Genomic DNA, 16,842 nt, shown 5'->3' with positions numbered 1-16,842 from the left:
GCTGATTAATGAGGGACTCGATGAGCCTTGGAGTATAGAATTGTTTAATAGGGAATTGAATGAACATCTTGTAATAAAATTAAAAAAACTACGTACCCCATTGCCCAGAGGCTCTTCGCTATGCGAAGGTATGGGGGAGGGATGTTGTACGCAGCCTTACCCTTGCATATGCAAAGAGGCTGTTTCCGGATTCGAACCCATGACCAACAAGTCACCAAGACACAACTTTACCGCTGCACCAGGGCTCGCCCTCACACATCTTGTAATAAAATTATTGGCTATTTTTTTCTTTTGGCATTACATTTTAAGGATGCTAAATAGTCTATAATCACTATATTTTGATAGCAAAATAAATAGAGACAGGAGGGATGGAGTACAACTATGGTGAGGACAAATAGATCCCTCAATACTAAGAAATCTATGTAGGGGAGACATGATAGTGCTCGAAAAACTTGGAATGCAACAATGCTGTCCATTACATTAGCATATCTGGACTTTATTTTTTGCCAGCTGTAATCTCTAGCAGGTAGTTAGAGCCTGTTAGTCTGTTAGTGTTTAGGTTCGAACTGATCTATTAAATATACTTTGCGTAACTCTAAATCAGTTTAGTTGAATAACAATTTTGCATTGAACACGAATAGTTCTCTCAAGTCTCAACTATTATCTGAAATCTATTACCTATTACCTATTACCTATTATCATATAATGAGCAGGGTTTGAACCCTAGATGTGTTTTTATGGTTTCCGCTCGTGATTCTTCTCCTCCTCCTCCTCCGAGTAACTCTATCCCAATTCATTTTTTGTGGGAACAGATATATATCCTGTGTAAAGTGAAATTATCTTGACACTTTATGAACAATGATGTATTTCTCAAGATAATAAGCATTTTTTTTATTTGTGTCTTTTATTATGTATTTTGAATTTGAATATGTCGCATTTTTAGGTTAATAAGCTTAATGAGCTATATAAAGAGAGTTCCGAGGAATGGTCAAAAAAAGCAGCAGACCTAGAGGGTGTGATAAAAGCAATAGAGGTGAATTTAGTTTGCTATTGCTCTATTTGATGGTTGGATATGGAATTAGTCAAACTAAAAACTAGAATGCTTGATTTTTGATTTTTAAATGTTACTTGGGTGTAAACAGTCACGCCTAAAGCAAGTTGAAGATGATTATAAAGAGAAACTTGAGAAGGAATTATCTGCCAGAAAACAAGTTGAAAAGGTATTCTATTCTTCCTCAGTTGTGTGTTACTCTGCAGTGTTTGTTGGGTTTTCCCTCTTATATGAACCTAGTTATTTTGGAAGAAATAATAATTGACTTGCTACGTAAAAAAAATAGTATGGGTTTGTAGTTGCTAAATGTTTTAGGTTACAACAATGGTAATGCTTGGAGTTGATGAATACTTGGGTGACATTGGGTTGCTGGTGCTCTCATTATTGGAGGGCAGATTTCTACCATGTGCTTGAATATACTAATAGCCATACCTTATGCCTATTTGTGAACTTGTAGGAGGCCACTGATTTAAAAGAAAAGCTTGAGAAGTGTGAAGCTGAAATTGAGACAAGGAAGAAGACTGATGGAGTGAATAATCTTCCTCTTAGCAGTTTTGCTACTGAACCGTATGTCTTTCATTACTTTTTTTGCTCTTTTCAATTATTTGATTTTATTCATTTTCCCATGTTCAACTTGTGTCCTTCTCATAGCATAAACTGTTGAAAATATCAAGCCCCGGAAATGCAGTATTATTATGTGGATAAATGTCTTTTATACTAATAAAAATCTAGTACTCATTTTTGGTTGAGGAAAAAGGATGAAATATGTAAAAATCTGCCTCTTCCACTTTGGAAGTTGTCACAGCTACCTAATTTAAGTTACTTGGCCACGGAGGTATTATGATGTGGTGCTGTGTAATTGTCATGGTATCCATTAATGACAACACTGAGCAATGAGCATGATCATGCTAGTTTGTACTTTATAGTGTTAGAATGTGATTGGCTGAGGTGTTGCAGTTGGATGGTAGAGTGAAAATCATGAGTTTCTTAATTGTTGCATCTTTTGTTGTATCCTCATTATGAAGGATATTCTTTTTATTTTAGGGGGTGATGAATAGATATTACTAAATGAAAATGTTCACATTAAATTGTTTTTGTTGAGAACTAGCATTTTAACCCTTCCAAATGCACGAATTAAATATTTTTTATATACAATTCATTTAATTATATAAATTGAAATCACTTTATTATATTCTTTCAATGAATTAATGAGGGAAGAGAGAATAAAAAAAATGAGTTAATTGAATTTGAGAGAGTTGGAAGAGTGAGAACCTCACTCTCTAAGTTTATAATATAGGAGTATATTATGCTTAGAGTTAGGGATGAAGAAGACAGATGGTTACTGGTTAGATGTAACGTGTTACAATACCTTAACCTGGTAGTTCTATTGTACTAATAATGATTGGGTCAACTGTTAAGTAGTCTACTGGTACAAGCCAGGGTTTTTTTAACAATAATTCTGATAACCCTAATATTTTAACAGTTGCCCTGAAGCCAAAACACAACCATTTACTAATAGCAACTAGCAAATCCATATTCATATACTAAAGCAAAGAACCCCATCACATTTCAAGACAGCATAACACCTAGTACTTCCCTTGAAATACTAATCTTGGCAATGTTCTTGTCATGCTAACTAATTATATCTCTGACATCCATCTAGCTCCTAGCTTTTTCTTATCACATCCCAAACAAATGCGACAATTTTTGGAGTTTTTGATCTTTCTCGTGCTTAGTATCCAAAGTAATCTTTCAAACAACAAATCCACAATATTATTAATTGCCTCATGAAACTATAACATATTTCACCCCACTGAAAAACTTTCCCTATATGTTAGCATAGCACAAACCATCTTAAATGTGACCAAAAACATTGACACCATAATCATTGAATCACAATGAAATCCCCTGGCCAAACAACCAAAAAGAAGAGAAGTAACTACGACCCATTTTAATTGGAAGCTATCGTTAGGGAGGGAAGATAAGCTCAGTTAAATAGCTGATACTTAACCATCCAAACCCAGCATAAACAAAAGGAAATTCCTGACTACCCACTGTCTAAACAGAGCAGAGAGCAGGAGGAGAAGAAATGCCATCTGAGAAGAGAAGAGGAGGAAGAGAAACATTTAAAAAGAATGTCAGTGGCTTCAAAAGAAACCACTGGACAATAGAAATCACGCAAAAGCTGGCTGAAACACTAGAAATTGGGATGACTACTAGGCTTGCAATAATACAAGCCCAAGTCCACTAATACAATGACACTAATGATGGTAATATGTGATCATTTTTAATTCTCAATTAATGAATATTATCTTTTTCGATAAACTGAGTGAAAGTGAGAGAGAAAATGAAAAAGATAAAGCTGATATTATTGCTCAGAAGAAAAAACTCAATGAGTTAGATACAACAGAGGTATTTAAAGAGTTCTGACTTAAGAAACTAACCACAACTACCTCTAACTAACTTCTAACAGAATGTAAACTAACTCTAACTACCTCTAACAGAATGTAACTACTTGGGTGCAGTTTAGTGAAAACTCACAGCTCTTACAACATATACACTGCGGTCTAATACTAGATGGGTGCAGTTAGCAAGAGCTAACTGCCCTTACAATTATGAAACAAAACTGTTTACACAGTTATGTATTTACATACTCCAATATATCTTGAAGGCAGTAGTCAGATGATTGCAGTTTTCATTTTTGACATTTTTGTGTGAAATCAGCAATCAGCATATGTAATTGAATTTCCTTCCAACCTTTTTCATGTATTAAGTTATGAAAACATACCTAATCATGGCAATGATTAGGAGATAACATAAAGGCCATTGTTTGCTCCTATAATTTTTTTCTTAGTAATTTGTTTTGTTCTTAAAGGTGGATGGAACCAATTGAAGCTGATACCATGGTTGAGGAAAATAGCTTGCTACTAGTCCCAAGAATTCCTGTTGGAGTTTCTGGAACTGCATTGGCTGCTTCACTTCTGCGAGATGGGTGGAGTGTGAGTTATTAAAGTTTTACTTTTAATACTGGCACCATTTTTTATTTGATTTACACAATTAGATCTTCTTACCATGCATGTCTATTTGTTGAAGTTGGCCAAAATGTATGCAAAATATCAAGAGGCAATTGATGCATTGAGGCACGAACAATTGGGAAGGAAGGAGTCAGAAGCAGTACTGCAACGGGTATGATTGACCTGGCGTATCTTTTTTTTGTATAACCTCAAAAGACTAATATGGCAAATAATTTCTTTAATGTTTTGTCTTGTCTATCTGGTACTAATTTGTAAAATGGACAACAAAGAGCAATGGCAAGGAATGGGTGGCTGTAATGATATGAATTATTATCTGGCATATCATTTGTATGCAAGCATGTAACAAGATCCATTTTGTCTCCCAAAAAGATCCTATTTGATGAGAAGAATTTGCATGAAATGGCCTTTTTGATGTATTTATCCATGGAAGACCAAACTAATGAGTAATGATACTTTTATTTTTGGAGGACCAAGTAATGGTGCCAACTCTTACTATTATTTTTTTTGCTTTGGTTGGGTAAAAATGGTTTGAAGAATGTTTGTGACACACCCAGAGTATAATTTAGTTGTTTGTTTTTTTTTTCCTTTTGGCATATATTTGCTTTGATTTTGCGATGAATTGATTTACTACAGCTCTACCCTGCAACTGTGTTTTGGTATGCTTGAGTTTAAAGGTTATGTTTTATGAATGACAAACTATATTCATTTTAATACAAAGTTTTTTTTCCAGGGCATTCGTTTATACTATCGTTTGTCACTAACTATGATATTTTCGATTTCCATTTCCATAATCTTAGAATGAGTTTGGACTTAACCCTAAAAGTTAGCTCAAAAGGTGAGGGTTGCCCCTCACTTATATATTCTATATTGGCCTTATCTCTAGCTGATGTGGGACTTGGGTGTTTCTCAATATACCCCCACATCCAACACTTTTTGGGCTTAATGCGTGGATAACATGGTGGGTGACCTTTTGAATGGATCTAGGATAGACTTTGATACCATCTTAGAATGTGAATTTGGACCTAACTCAACCCCAAAAGTTAGCTCATACGTTAAGAATTGCCCTCCACTTATATACTTTATCTTGACATTATCTCTAGCCAATGTGAGACTTATGTTTTTCCCAATACACCCTCTCACACCCAACACTTTTGGACTTGGTGTGTGGATAATATGGTGGGTGACCCTTTGAATGGATCTAGGCTCTGATACCATCTTAGAATGTGAATTTGGACCTAACTCAATCCTAAGAGCTAGCTCATAGGGTGAGGGTTTCCCTCCACTTATATACTATCTTGGTACTATCTCTAGCCAATGTGGGAGTTGGGTTTTTTCCAATATACCCACTCACTCCCAACACTTTTGGACTTGGTGCGTGGATAACATGGTGAGTTACCCTTTAAATGGATCTAGGATAGGCTCTGATACCATCGTGAAATATGGGTTTGGGCCTAACTCAACCCCAAAAGCTAACTCATAGAGTGAGGGTTGGCCTCCACTTATATATTATATAGCTTGGCACTATCTCCTGCCAATGTGGGACTTGAATTTTTTCCAATACACCCCTCACATCCAACACTTTTGGGCTTGATGCGTGGACAACATGGTGGATGACCTTTTGAGAATAGACTCTGATATCAACTTAGAATGTGGGTTTGAACTTAACCCAACCTCAAAAGCTAGCTCAAAGGGTGAGGGTTGTCCCCCACTTATATACTCTATATTGGCCTTATCTCTTGCCGATGTGGGATTTGGGTGCTTCCCAATACATAACAGTATGATTTAATAATACACACACATGTTTTCTGTGTCTATTATGCTAAAGATGATACAATGTTATTTTATTGACCTTTTCAGGTTCTATACGAGTTAGAGGAGAAAGCGGAAGCAATTATAGATGAAAGAGGTATATCTTCTGTTGGATTGAGTTGGTGTTTATTAAATATGCTGTAAACTTAGAGAACACAAAGTCATTAAATCCCAATCCTACATTGCTCTCCTTAAAGTTTAACTAGAAGACAGAATGTAGATCTGCATCTCAATTGTACTGCTTCGTTTCTTTGATTATATATCTAATATGATGAATGAACCAATAGTGGGTGTTCGCTATTTTTGTCCTTGCTCCTGTTTGTTGTCATGTTGGCGGTGGTAGTCTTGTTATTTAAAGATTTCATTTTGCACTGCTTTGGGAAAATACACAAGGATTTGATAATTCATTTTGAATTTTAAACTGGCTGTGTGAATTTTCATGTTTCAATATGATGATTTTTCAAGCAGGAATCACTTGTGCTTGATTTCACTGTAGAGGAAAAGCTATGCTAGCATGGTCAATTTGCATTGTTTGTTTATCATTGATGCCGTAGTTTTTCACTGAAATAGATATAATGTTGTGCTTGCAGTGGAACATGAAAAAATGGCTGACTCATACTCCTTGATGAACCAAAAATTGCGAAAATCCCTGAATGAAAATTCCAACTTAGAGAAAACCATCCAGGAACTGAAGGTTTAAAACATAAAATACAGTTTCACTACCTTTATTTTTGCTTACATGTGGATTTGCTTAGGTGTATCTCTTGCAGGCTGATCTGAAAAGGCATGAACGGGATTATAATCTTGTCCAGAAAGAAACTGATGACCTTCGAAAACAGGTAAACAGAAACACAATTTTTTATTATGTAACATTGTAATGGAATCATAGCAGATAGCTTCTAATAGCTTAACATCTTGTGTTAGCAGAAATACACTATACTGTTTATAAATTTTAACTCTAACAAGCCTCAAGTAAATGATTATTTTTAGTGCTTGTTTAGAACCCAACACTTTTTAGTTTAAGAAGTAATTTTATTACCAAAAAATTCTCACTGGTTGCACTTAATTTGTCTTACTGTATTATACTCCTCAAGGTCATGATTGCATCTTCATTGCCTTGATTATGGTTCCTTATTAATTGAAAATTGATTCTTTACAGGTGACAGTACTTCTGAAGGAATGCCGAGACATACAACTTCGTTGTGGCTCAATGGGATATGATATTGTTGATGATGCTTCAAATATTGTTTCAAGGACAAGTACAGAGACTGAAGCTGAACATGTCATATCCGAGCACCTCGTAAGTTGTTTTTGGATTTATTTTGTCTCTTCTTGAACTTGTCTGTTTCATTGTTAAATGTGTTCAATTGAAATTTGGGATGTAGTTGACCTTCAAGGACATCAACGGACTAGTTGAGCAGAATGTTCAACTTAGAAGCCTTGTACGTAGCATTTCTGGCCATATTGAAAATCAGGAGGTGGAATTCAAGGTTTGTCGGAGAAAAAATCTTTTGCTATCCTTATACATAAGCCTGCAAAGACCCTCAACCTGAAGTATTTGGTTGTTCCTGTCCTGTTAATTGTAGGAGAAGCTTGAAATGGAACTCAAAAAGCATACTGAAGAATCTGCTTCAAAAGTTGCAGCTGTTCTGCAGAGAGCAGAAGAGCAAGGCCACATGATTGAAGCGCTTCATGCATCTGTAATTCTATATAACATAATGTTTTTGTTTCTAGTTCAAGATCTGCGACTTGGGGGAGGGGACCTGGGTTTTGTTTGAGATAGGAGGAAATTACCTTAAGGTCCCTGTGGGATTAAAACACCAGACCCATAGAATGGTAACTGTAATGACTCAGGTTTTTACTGTTGATCAGAATGCTCTGAGTTATAATGTTCCACATCTTTGATAATTGTCATATTTTTTATTTTGATTTTTGTTATTATGAAAAATGGTACCAACCAACTTTTTATTGCTGGGTGAATTTCATGTGTTGAAAAAAGTCTGTCAAACATTGTGTTATGGTTACTAACATTCCTCTTGTTATGATACTATTCAGGTGTCTAAATTTGTACTTGTGATGTCTACTTTTTGTAGGTTGCGATGTATAAGAGGTTATATGAGGAGGAGCATAATCTTCATTTATCTCATACCCATTCCTCAGAAGCTCTTGCAGGTTTCATAAATATTAATTTGTTGGCATTTCCTTTTATTCTTCCCCCCCTCTTGTGCAATCAATTTTTAACAAGAACAGGAGCTTTCAGAGTCTGTTAACAGTTTATATTGTTTGAGACGAACATGATGCTTTGAATCCCCCTACCACAAAAAAAAAAACAGCACAAAAGAAATGATATTTTGCAAAATTATCTTTATTTCAATGAGGTTGAGATGGGGCACATCCAATGTAATTAGCTCTGTACGTTCAAATTTCATAGAGAATGCAAAACTAGGCAGAAAAGCCTTGGGAAAAGATAGGATTATTCTGCCTTATCTATTGACAGATTTTCAGCAGTTGGGGCTTTTCATAGGCTTCAATGTTTGAACCCCATGATATCTTAAAGAAAATCAAACTAAAGCCCGACTGCATATTGTTTTGGCTATGGCATTTAAAAGGGCGGTCTTGTTTTGATATTTTCCTTTTGTTCTCTCTAACTGCTTCAATGTTCCCTTTTTTTATTTCATTTTAATATTGTTTGCTCTTGTGATGTAACATCCCTTGTTCGTTGGTAAAGTTTTATCAAAAAAATATTTCAACAACTCTTGTTAACACTAACTGCATTTAATACTCATCAGTATTTCAATGTCTAGAGGTCTTGTAGATGGATCATTGGACTGACCTAGTTTGAGGTTTAACATATTTCTTCTTTGAAGGCATTATGATGTGGGACAACAGAAAGTTATGGATTTTAATGGGTAATGATTGGGGTTTCATGTTGAATCAAAGGAAGCAAATGGCTATATCAAATAGTTATTGGATATAGATAAACATCAAGAGGCTTTGCCATGATCAGCATGAGTCATAAATGTGTTGGTGCTATGAATGTACCAAGGGTTTTGTGTTTGATGTGTTTTAAGAAAAGTTGAAGGAAGAGGAGGATTTTGACAAGGGTTTGAGTGTTGGTTATTGTTAGTAATAGAGCCAAGAAAAGCGCTTTAACTTGCTCAGTAGGCTGAGGTTCGATCATCGCAATGATCGGATGATAGTCAGATGAAAGGCGTTCAAGAATTGAGTCGACATGCTCCTGAAGCATAATCGGACATCCGACTGAGGCAAGCGAATCAAAGATCGCTCCGATCTGCGACAGGAATTCTCGCATTGACTTACCTTTAAGAGCCGTGGCTCGAAGTTGAGTTCATATCACGTTTGCTTGTGAAAATACTCATGAATTCTCTCCTAAACCTCATAGTAGTGTGTGCATCCTAAGAACACAAGATAAAATTGACGTAGAAAGTGTCGATTGAAGCCATGTGAGAAGCACTTGGTCTTGTTGCTCCCAAACTTCTATGCTGGGCTTTCAATTCCAGCTTCACAATCATCTTTAGAAAGAAAGCGTAGCGGAATTTGTGGATTTGCGACGAATCGCTGAAGGCGGTCAAACTTGATAACTGGCTCAACCTGTTGTCGCTAGAGAAGGAAGGTTGAATCATTGAGCTTGTGTGCAATTGAGTGAGGAAATGAGAAAGAGGAAAGAAACGCATTTTGTTGAGATGCCATTGAAGATCTCACCAAGCTTTGGATACCATAATAGAGTTCTTAACAGAACAGAAAGAAGATAAAGGATGAAATCTAAAAGAGAGAAAACTTGAGAATCAAGAAATTGTAATTGTTATTGGCACTGAACTTTGAGTTACAAGAGTATATATAGACTAGGATAGTTAGTTATGACAGCTGTCAATAACTAACTTACTAATTAAGTCAGGTAGAGAACTAACTCTAATCCTAACTATCTTCACTTTAATGAGAGTGCAGTTGAATACTGCAGCTCTCTATACAATCCTCTAATAGTTAGTCTCTCAAAGAAGTTAGATTTGGGTAGCATAGAAAGTCTGAGTAAAAATAAAGTAGAAATAGAGAAATAGCAACAAAAGACCTATTCATCCCACTTGAGGTCCCTTGGACATTTTGTGTAAGACATTGAGAAGGGAGTAAAATGCTGCTCTACCTTATCTTATCTGGTTCTCAACTATTTAATGAATTCCTTTTCCTTGTAAGGTATATGTAAACATTTAAAATTTTATATTTTGTATGGTATAAAAGAATGCAAGTATAAAGCAAGAAAAAAATGGCTTATGATCATATAGAAATTGAATTAATAAATTTACTTTATCATTGATATGGTATGGACTTTCTGTGAGAATTTTTTATTTTAATAATCCAATGAAAGCATACACAGGCATGCATACATTCTACCTTCAGCATAAAAACATTAAAACTTTAAAATGCCTTCTGGGTTCAAATTTTAGAGATAATCCTGGTCACTTGGATATAAACTCTAATGAATGTGTGATGTATGATTCCTCCTGTGTCTTTTTTCTTTGTGTGTGTGTGGCTATAATGAAGTGCTTACAGGTTCTGCTTTAACTTACTGGTCAATTACTTGAAAATTCTTTGTATCTTTGCATGTTGGTTATGCTTGTGTGTTGGCAGAGAAATGTGTGTAATGCAATTACATTGATTTAGTTTTTTGCATGCTCAATTGGTTGTCCTTGTGTGATCCATGTTTGGGCTTTCAGCTAGTTTTTGGTTGGCTATTGAGGACCTAGCACAAGCTATGAGACCACAGGCGGAGTTAGAATTTTATTTTGAACCAAGTGTAATGACATTGTGTAATCCATGTAGCTGCCTTTCTAGTGGGATAAGGATATTGTTGTTGATCGGTTGTGCTTGTTTTCATAAGTATTTTTTGTTGTATTGTGAAAAATGCTGATATGAATTGAATAATGATTTCTTAATGGATCTTTAGATCTGTAAGCTAGTGTAGATTAGCTTTGGTTCTTTGCTTGATTATTGTCAGACAGGTGTCTTCCCCTTATACTCTGTTGGCATCTTATATTTTATTGATTCTGGATTTTTCAGCTGTTGCGGAAGTTGGAAGAAACAACCTTAAGACTTCAATTGAAAGTTCACAGGTAAAGATAATGTTGGGACACTTTTGAGAAAATTACTTCTAATCTCATACTTCTTGTCAAGGATCACCTTTGTCAAGAAAATTATGAATGGTTTTATTGTGCTCTTTGGGCTTGAAGTGTGCAGAATACATAGGTCTCTTATTCTTTGTGCTGAAATTACACTTTTATATTGTGAAGAATATAAGGTTGTGTTAATAATGTAAAGTTGATTTGGTCATTACTTGGATCTAAAATTATTGCCTAATCTTGTTGTACTGCTTGACATTAAATCGTGTTATACTGCTTGACATTATTGTATTGTAGCCCATTAATTTTCTTTCTGCTTTGACATCATGTAATGAACCAACTCTCCTATAAGCTTTAATTATTCGGTGAATTCTCATGAAAGGTTCTTTATCTAGCACTTATATTGTGTGTTGTTTTCATTATTATAGGAGGCTGCTAAGAAGTCCCTTGAAAAAGCTGCTGAGCGTGTGAGATGCCTTGAGGATGATTTAGCGAAGTCTAGGTAAAGGTTTCAAATTTGCTATATTTTCAGAAAAATATGACATAAATGTTCATAATTTTTTCTTAGAAACATGGTTGCTTTTAGTAAGTCTGGATTTCTTATAAATACTACCACTCTGCTTTTTTTTTTTTTTATCTGCTGTCATGTATTAATTTATTGTGTCTAATTGGCTGAAAAGAGAAGATTATAATAATTGACCTAATCATATGCTACTGAATTTAACTGTAAAAGGTACGTAGACTACTAAACTGCAGCATGGTTCTATAAAGTTCCTGCTGTGTACAGGGTCTAGGGAAGGGTCCATCCTAATGTGGGTGTATGACAGGGCTGCATTACCTGACATGATGACAACTCCAACCTTGCACCTTGGCTTCCCTTTTTGATTACTGGTTTTATAAAATAACATAAACTGCTTTTATAATTTTTAATCTGCTAACCATGGAGAAGTAATTTAAATTCAGTTATCGGAACTCTCAAAAAGTTGTTTGGTTTGAGTTGTAGTTGATGTAACAATGATTTTTATAATTTCAGGTTGTTTATTCTTAATCCCTTGTAACAATTAATGAAGTTTTTTCTTGTTCACAGAACTATATTCCCTTTTTTATTCTTTGATTCATATTATTTTCATTTTTTTAGAGCAATTATAACCAAGTAATCTTAATGCTCATTAGAGAAATAATATTTGGATTACTAAATTTTTGCATGATCCTTTTACAGATACCTACATGCTTTCTGTATAGCATGTAATGTATGGGTTCTAAATCTGAAATTTTGTGTCTTCAGGAGTGAGATTATTGTATTACGATCAGAACGTGACAAGAGTGCACTTGAAGCAAATTTTGCTAGAGAGAAACTTAATGACATTATGAAAGAATTTGAACATCAGGCAATTACTTGTCCATAATATTAAGTGCTTTGTCCTTGTATATCTGTGTTGTACTAATTTATGAATTTCTGATGACATTTTAGAAAACTGAAGCCAAAGGCATTTTAGAAAGAAATGTTGAGTTTTCTCAGCTGGTTGTTGACTACCAACGAAAATTGCGTGAAAGCTCTGAGTCATTGATTGCTGCTGAGGAGCTTTCGCGGAAACTTACTTTGGAGGTTAATACTTTATTCATTATAAATATCGGGCTATTTGAGATTTTATGAACTTTTGAGCCGACATGTACCTTTTTTTTATGGACCTGTACTATTATTTCAGCTGTCAGTTTTAAAGCAAGAAAAGGAAGTCATATCAAATTCTGAAAAAAGAGCATCCAATGAAGTTCGCAGTTTGTCTGAAAGGGTGCAGCGTTTGCAGGTCAACATTGTTGTTATTTTTCAATTTTTTTAAATTTGCATATTCTTACACAGTTACACTTGCTATTGCAGGCTAGTTTGAGTACCATACAGAGTACTGAGGAAGTTCGAGGGGTAGGTTATTATCATCAGCTTGTGTTATTTTCATGTTTCTATAAAATTACTATCTATATGATTCCTTTTTATTTGAAAAATGTAGGAAGCAAGAGCTGCAGAGAGGGTTAAGCAAGAAGAATATATAAAGAAATTGGAGGTTTGTTCTATTGTTTCCTTATAAATACTTAATACTATTTGGTTAACCATAATTTTGTTTCCTTCACTAGTGCATATTTGGTGTTTTTTCATGGTTTTTTGTTATGCTTATCATAATTTCTCACTTTTCAGAGGGAATGGGCTGAGGCCAAGCAAGAGTTAAATGAAGAGCGGGAAAATGTGCGGAGATTCACATCAGATCGGGACCAGACCCTAAAAAATTCTCTGAGACAGGTTGAGGATATGAGCAAAGAGTTAGCTAATGCATTGCGTGCAGTTGCATCTGCTGAATCAAGGGCTGCTGTGGCTGAGGTATGTGTTTTTTTTTGCTCTCTTTTGTATACCTTATTCTTCTTAAAGTCTTCACAAATGGTAAATATTAACTTCAAGCTCTATACACAGGTAAAACTCTCTGGTCTTCAAAGAAAGATGGGTTCCACGGATGACAAGGTTTGCTTCTGGGATTGGTTTTGTTAATTTGTGAAGTGTGTTGCTGATAGTGGTTCTTTGAGAACTATTAGGGTTAACACTCTTTATGTTTTAGTTTGTAGAACTTTCCTTTGAATATCATTTCCAATTTCCAAGTAAAAATGTTTGTGGGCATTTTAAGGCTCCTATTTTTCATTGAAAGGAGAAATTTATTAGATGCGATAGAAATAAAGAGTGACCAAGAATCTGAGAGATGCAGGAGAAAGTTAATGAAAAGTTTACAATGTGATATATATTTTCTATTCTGTGTATCTGAATGAATTGACTGAACTTCTAACAGCTTCTTTAACATTCATTGTTGGAATCATTACTTGGATTCCTAACTGAAATCTAATGATTGAAACTGATTGCTTGCTAGGCTGACAGCTTGGCGAGCTACCCATAACAAGAAAAAGGGCAACCTAGTGCATGAGACTCTCCCCTGAGGTCTGGGGAGAGTAATGTATGCAGCCTTACCCATGCAAATGCAGAGGCTGTTTTTACCATTATTAAAACTCTAATCCATCTGCTTCTCTATGATGTACTAATAGTATCTAGATGCCACTCCTTATGGTCAAGTGTCTTGTAATAGATTCATTACGTGTTATATAACTGCTGGAAATTTAGAAGTGTTTTGCATCCATTATATGGAAGTCCAATTTTAGTAGTTTTGCTTCCATGCAATGATAATATTTATGCTCTTAATTCTAACGTACTGTATTATTGAATGTAGCTTGTCGAAATAGGTGGAGTGAGTGGACCTTCCACTTTATCAAGTGATGAGGTGGGCATACATTTTTATATATCAATTTCACTTTAGTCTTACACACTTTCTTATGCAATGTTATGAAAATATGAAATATACCAATCTGTTGAGATTATTGAAGTGTGCACAGTAGTCAGTTAAGTAAACAGTATGGGCAAATGACAAGACCTTGTGTGGGGACTCTTGTATTGCCCCCAGAAAAGATGTGTGTTTTTAGGGGTGTGTGCGCAAAATGGACTATTCAATGATCAGTTAGAATTGTTCCCTATGTCACTGTGCTCCTTTGATGCATTTGGTGTACTATATGATGGAGTAACTTTTCATTTCCAATAATTTGTGTATTATAAAAATAAAATTTGGTTTGTCACTTCACAATAAGATCCTGATTCCTGCTGGCTGGATTTGTCTATGATGGAAAAGAATTCCAGATTCAATGTCACAAATTGAATTAGGGTTCTCATGAGTCATTGTAAAACTATGGATGGTACCTTTGCAAGGTCTGGAATGGTTGTAATAGAGACTTGAAAGTGGGAATTGTACCTATTAGGATGGTATAATTGCACCTTGAATGATTTGGACACGTGAGACTTAGCAATATTGGTGTTAGAAGAGTTGCTAAGATGTAGTCCAATAAGTAGGAGTGGGCCACAGAAGACTTAAAGTGAACCCACTAAAAGGGTTCAGATCTAAATTCTTAAAATGTGGGTTTGGGCCTAACTTGACCCCAAAAGCTAGCTCTTGGGGTGAGGGTTGCACCTCACTTATATACTCTATCTTGGCCTTATCTCTAGTTAATGTGGGACATGAGTTTTTCCCAATATAAATGATCTCTTGAAAGATATGTTTTTTGACAAGAATGCAGTGGCATCACTTGATACATGTAGCCAATGCACAGTGTAGAAGGGAATGAGTTCTAAGCTAAAGGAAATAAATCAAATAAAAATGTACCACTGCTATGTGTTAAGAATTACTGCACTGTTTGGACAGTGAGAAACTGAGAGAAAGTAAGCCAGAGAGAGAGAGCAGTTTTTTTAAAAAGGATTTTCTTAGGGAGTTGTTGAAGACTCTACAGTGGTGATCAGTAATTATAAGAGAAGGAACCTAAACAATGTTATTAACTATAAGTAAATCAGCTACAATGGTAAGCTATCTCTAATAGCTCAAATGAGTTGTGCTAGAAAAGATTTGCAGGAGTGCCCCTTCTACTTTGTTTTCTGTTTAATTTGCTCTGCAAAAACTACACCTGTGATTGTGCTTGACATTTTCTCCCCCAACTTAATCTCTAGGTTGTTGCTGAATTGCAAAAGGCAAAGGACGAAATTGAAAAGTGGAAAGAGGAAGCTCATGCCAACAAAGCCCACATGCTGCAGGTTATTATTATTTTCAAACGAATTATATTTAATTTGTAATTAAACTAACTTCCTGTGTTTAAATTTTACAATGAAGTATAAGAGCATTGCTGAGGTGAATGAAGATGCACTGAAAGAGATAGAAAAGGCGCATGAGAAGTTTAAAATAGAGGTATTCTAGCATATTGAATCTTCAAATATGTTTTCCAGTCAATTTTTCTATTTTACATGTATTTTTTCTGTCTTGTTAACAAAATAGGCTGACAATGGAAAGAAAGATCTGGAATCTGAACTTAAGTCACTAAGAGACAAGATGTTAGAGCTTGAAAATAAATCTTCTTTGAAATATGAAGAAGTTGCTTCTGAAACTGTGGGAAAGGAAGAGGCTCTTACATCTGCTATGGCTGAAATCACAAATCTTAAAGAAGAAATTTTAACCAAATCGTAAGTTGTATCATGGTGCTGCACTGTTAAATTTACTGCTAGTTGGTTTCACATCTCTTACATTTTTTTTTGTGTGTGTAGTTCTCAAATTTCTGCAATGGAAATTCAGATCTCGGGTTTAAAAGAAAAACTGGACAGGGAACATCAGAAATGGCGGGCAGCTCAAACCAATTATGAAAGACAGGTACATGGACATGGTTCTTAAAATATGCTTATTTGATTAAACTGTTGCATGAATCTAGTTGCATGATGAGTTTGCTTGGCCGTCTGATTTTTGACCAATCTGATTTTACCATTTTCATTTGACTGATATTATAATATTTAGATTCAACTAGCTGTAAAATATTTAATTTGATGTTTTTTATTCATTGACTGTGTAAAGAAACCAGAGAAGAGAGAGAAAAGATGAATTCTATTTCAGTGTTGAATCTAATTCTTATTCAGAGAGAGCTTAGAACTCAGATATATATACAGAAGCTAGCTTCCACTAAAAGCCAAGCTCTAACTAACTAACTCCAGCTGTCACAACAGAAATGACAGCTGTTAGCTATTCTTACTGTAATGCTGAGTCAGAGAGCTGTCTCAGCTTTTACTCTATCACTGTATGAATTATCACTCGGTTTTTTAGGAGTTTCTTTTATTTGTCTTCTATTTTTTTTCCTTTTGTTTTGTCCATAGTAGTTAATAATGGCCGGAGTGGCCACGATGGCGGTGGAGCTGTGAAATGAAGGT

General features: G+C 35.1%; 1 protein-coding gene across 2 annotated transcripts in view; it reads left to right on the top strand.

Moving 5' to 3' along the window:
• Positions 1-16,842, top strand: part of LOC100788022 (nuclear-pore anchor) — a 33,334-nt gene that overhangs the window by 3,636 nt on the left and 12,856 nt on the right. For both annotated transcript variants that reach the window (XM_026129635.2, XM_006585324.4), the window contains exons 7-32: positions 944-1,033; positions 1,143-1,220; positions 1,509-1,618; positions 3,927-4,050; positions 4,145-4,237; positions 5,944-5,992; positions 6,486-6,589; positions 6,666-6,734; positions 7,055-7,195; positions 7,281-7,385; positions 7,482-7,595; positions 7,989-8,067; positions 10,969-11,021; positions 11,456-11,529; positions 12,313-12,415; positions 12,499-12,633; positions 12,734-12,832; positions 12,904-12,945; positions 13,031-13,084; positions 13,216-13,395; positions 13,486-13,533; positions 14,285-14,335; positions 15,604-15,687; positions 15,764-15,838; positions 15,926-16,110; positions 16,192-16,294. In XM_026129635.2, the coding sequence (XP_025985420.1) occupies positions 944-1,033; positions 1,143-1,220; positions 1,509-1,618; positions 3,927-4,050; positions 4,145-4,237; positions 5,944-5,992; positions 6,486-6,589; positions 6,666-6,734; positions 7,055-7,195; positions 7,281-7,385; positions 7,482-7,595; positions 7,989-8,067; positions 10,969-11,021; positions 11,456-11,529; positions 12,313-12,415; positions 12,499-12,633; positions 12,734-12,832; positions 12,904-12,945; positions 13,031-13,084; positions 13,216-13,395; positions 13,486-13,533; positions 14,285-14,335; positions 15,604-15,687; positions 15,764-15,838; positions 15,926-16,110; positions 16,192-16,294 (2,442 nt within the window). The remainder of the gene's footprint in view (positions 1-943; positions 1,034-1,142; positions 1,221-1,508; positions 1,619-3,926; positions 4,051-4,144; positions 4,238-5,943; positions 5,993-6,485; positions 6,590-6,665; positions 6,735-7,054; positions 7,196-7,280; positions 7,386-7,481; positions 7,596-7,988; positions 8,068-10,968; positions 11,022-11,455; positions 11,530-12,312; positions 12,416-12,498; positions 12,634-12,733; positions 12,833-12,903; positions 12,946-13,030; positions 13,085-13,215; positions 13,396-13,485; positions 13,534-14,284; positions 14,336-15,603; positions 15,688-15,763; positions 15,839-15,925; positions 16,111-16,191; positions 16,295-16,842) is intronic.

The sequence above is a fragment of the Glycine max genome, chromosome 8 (assembly GCF_000004515.6).
Source record: "Glycine max cultivar Williams 82 chromosome 8, Glycine_max_v4.0, whole genome shotgun sequence".
Taxonomy (NCBI): Eukaryota; Viridiplantae; Streptophyta; class Magnoliopsida; order Fabales; family Fabaceae; genus Glycine; species Glycine max.
Note: the sequence above shows the minus strand (reverse complement) of the source record. Positions and strands in the feature narration are given on the sequence as shown.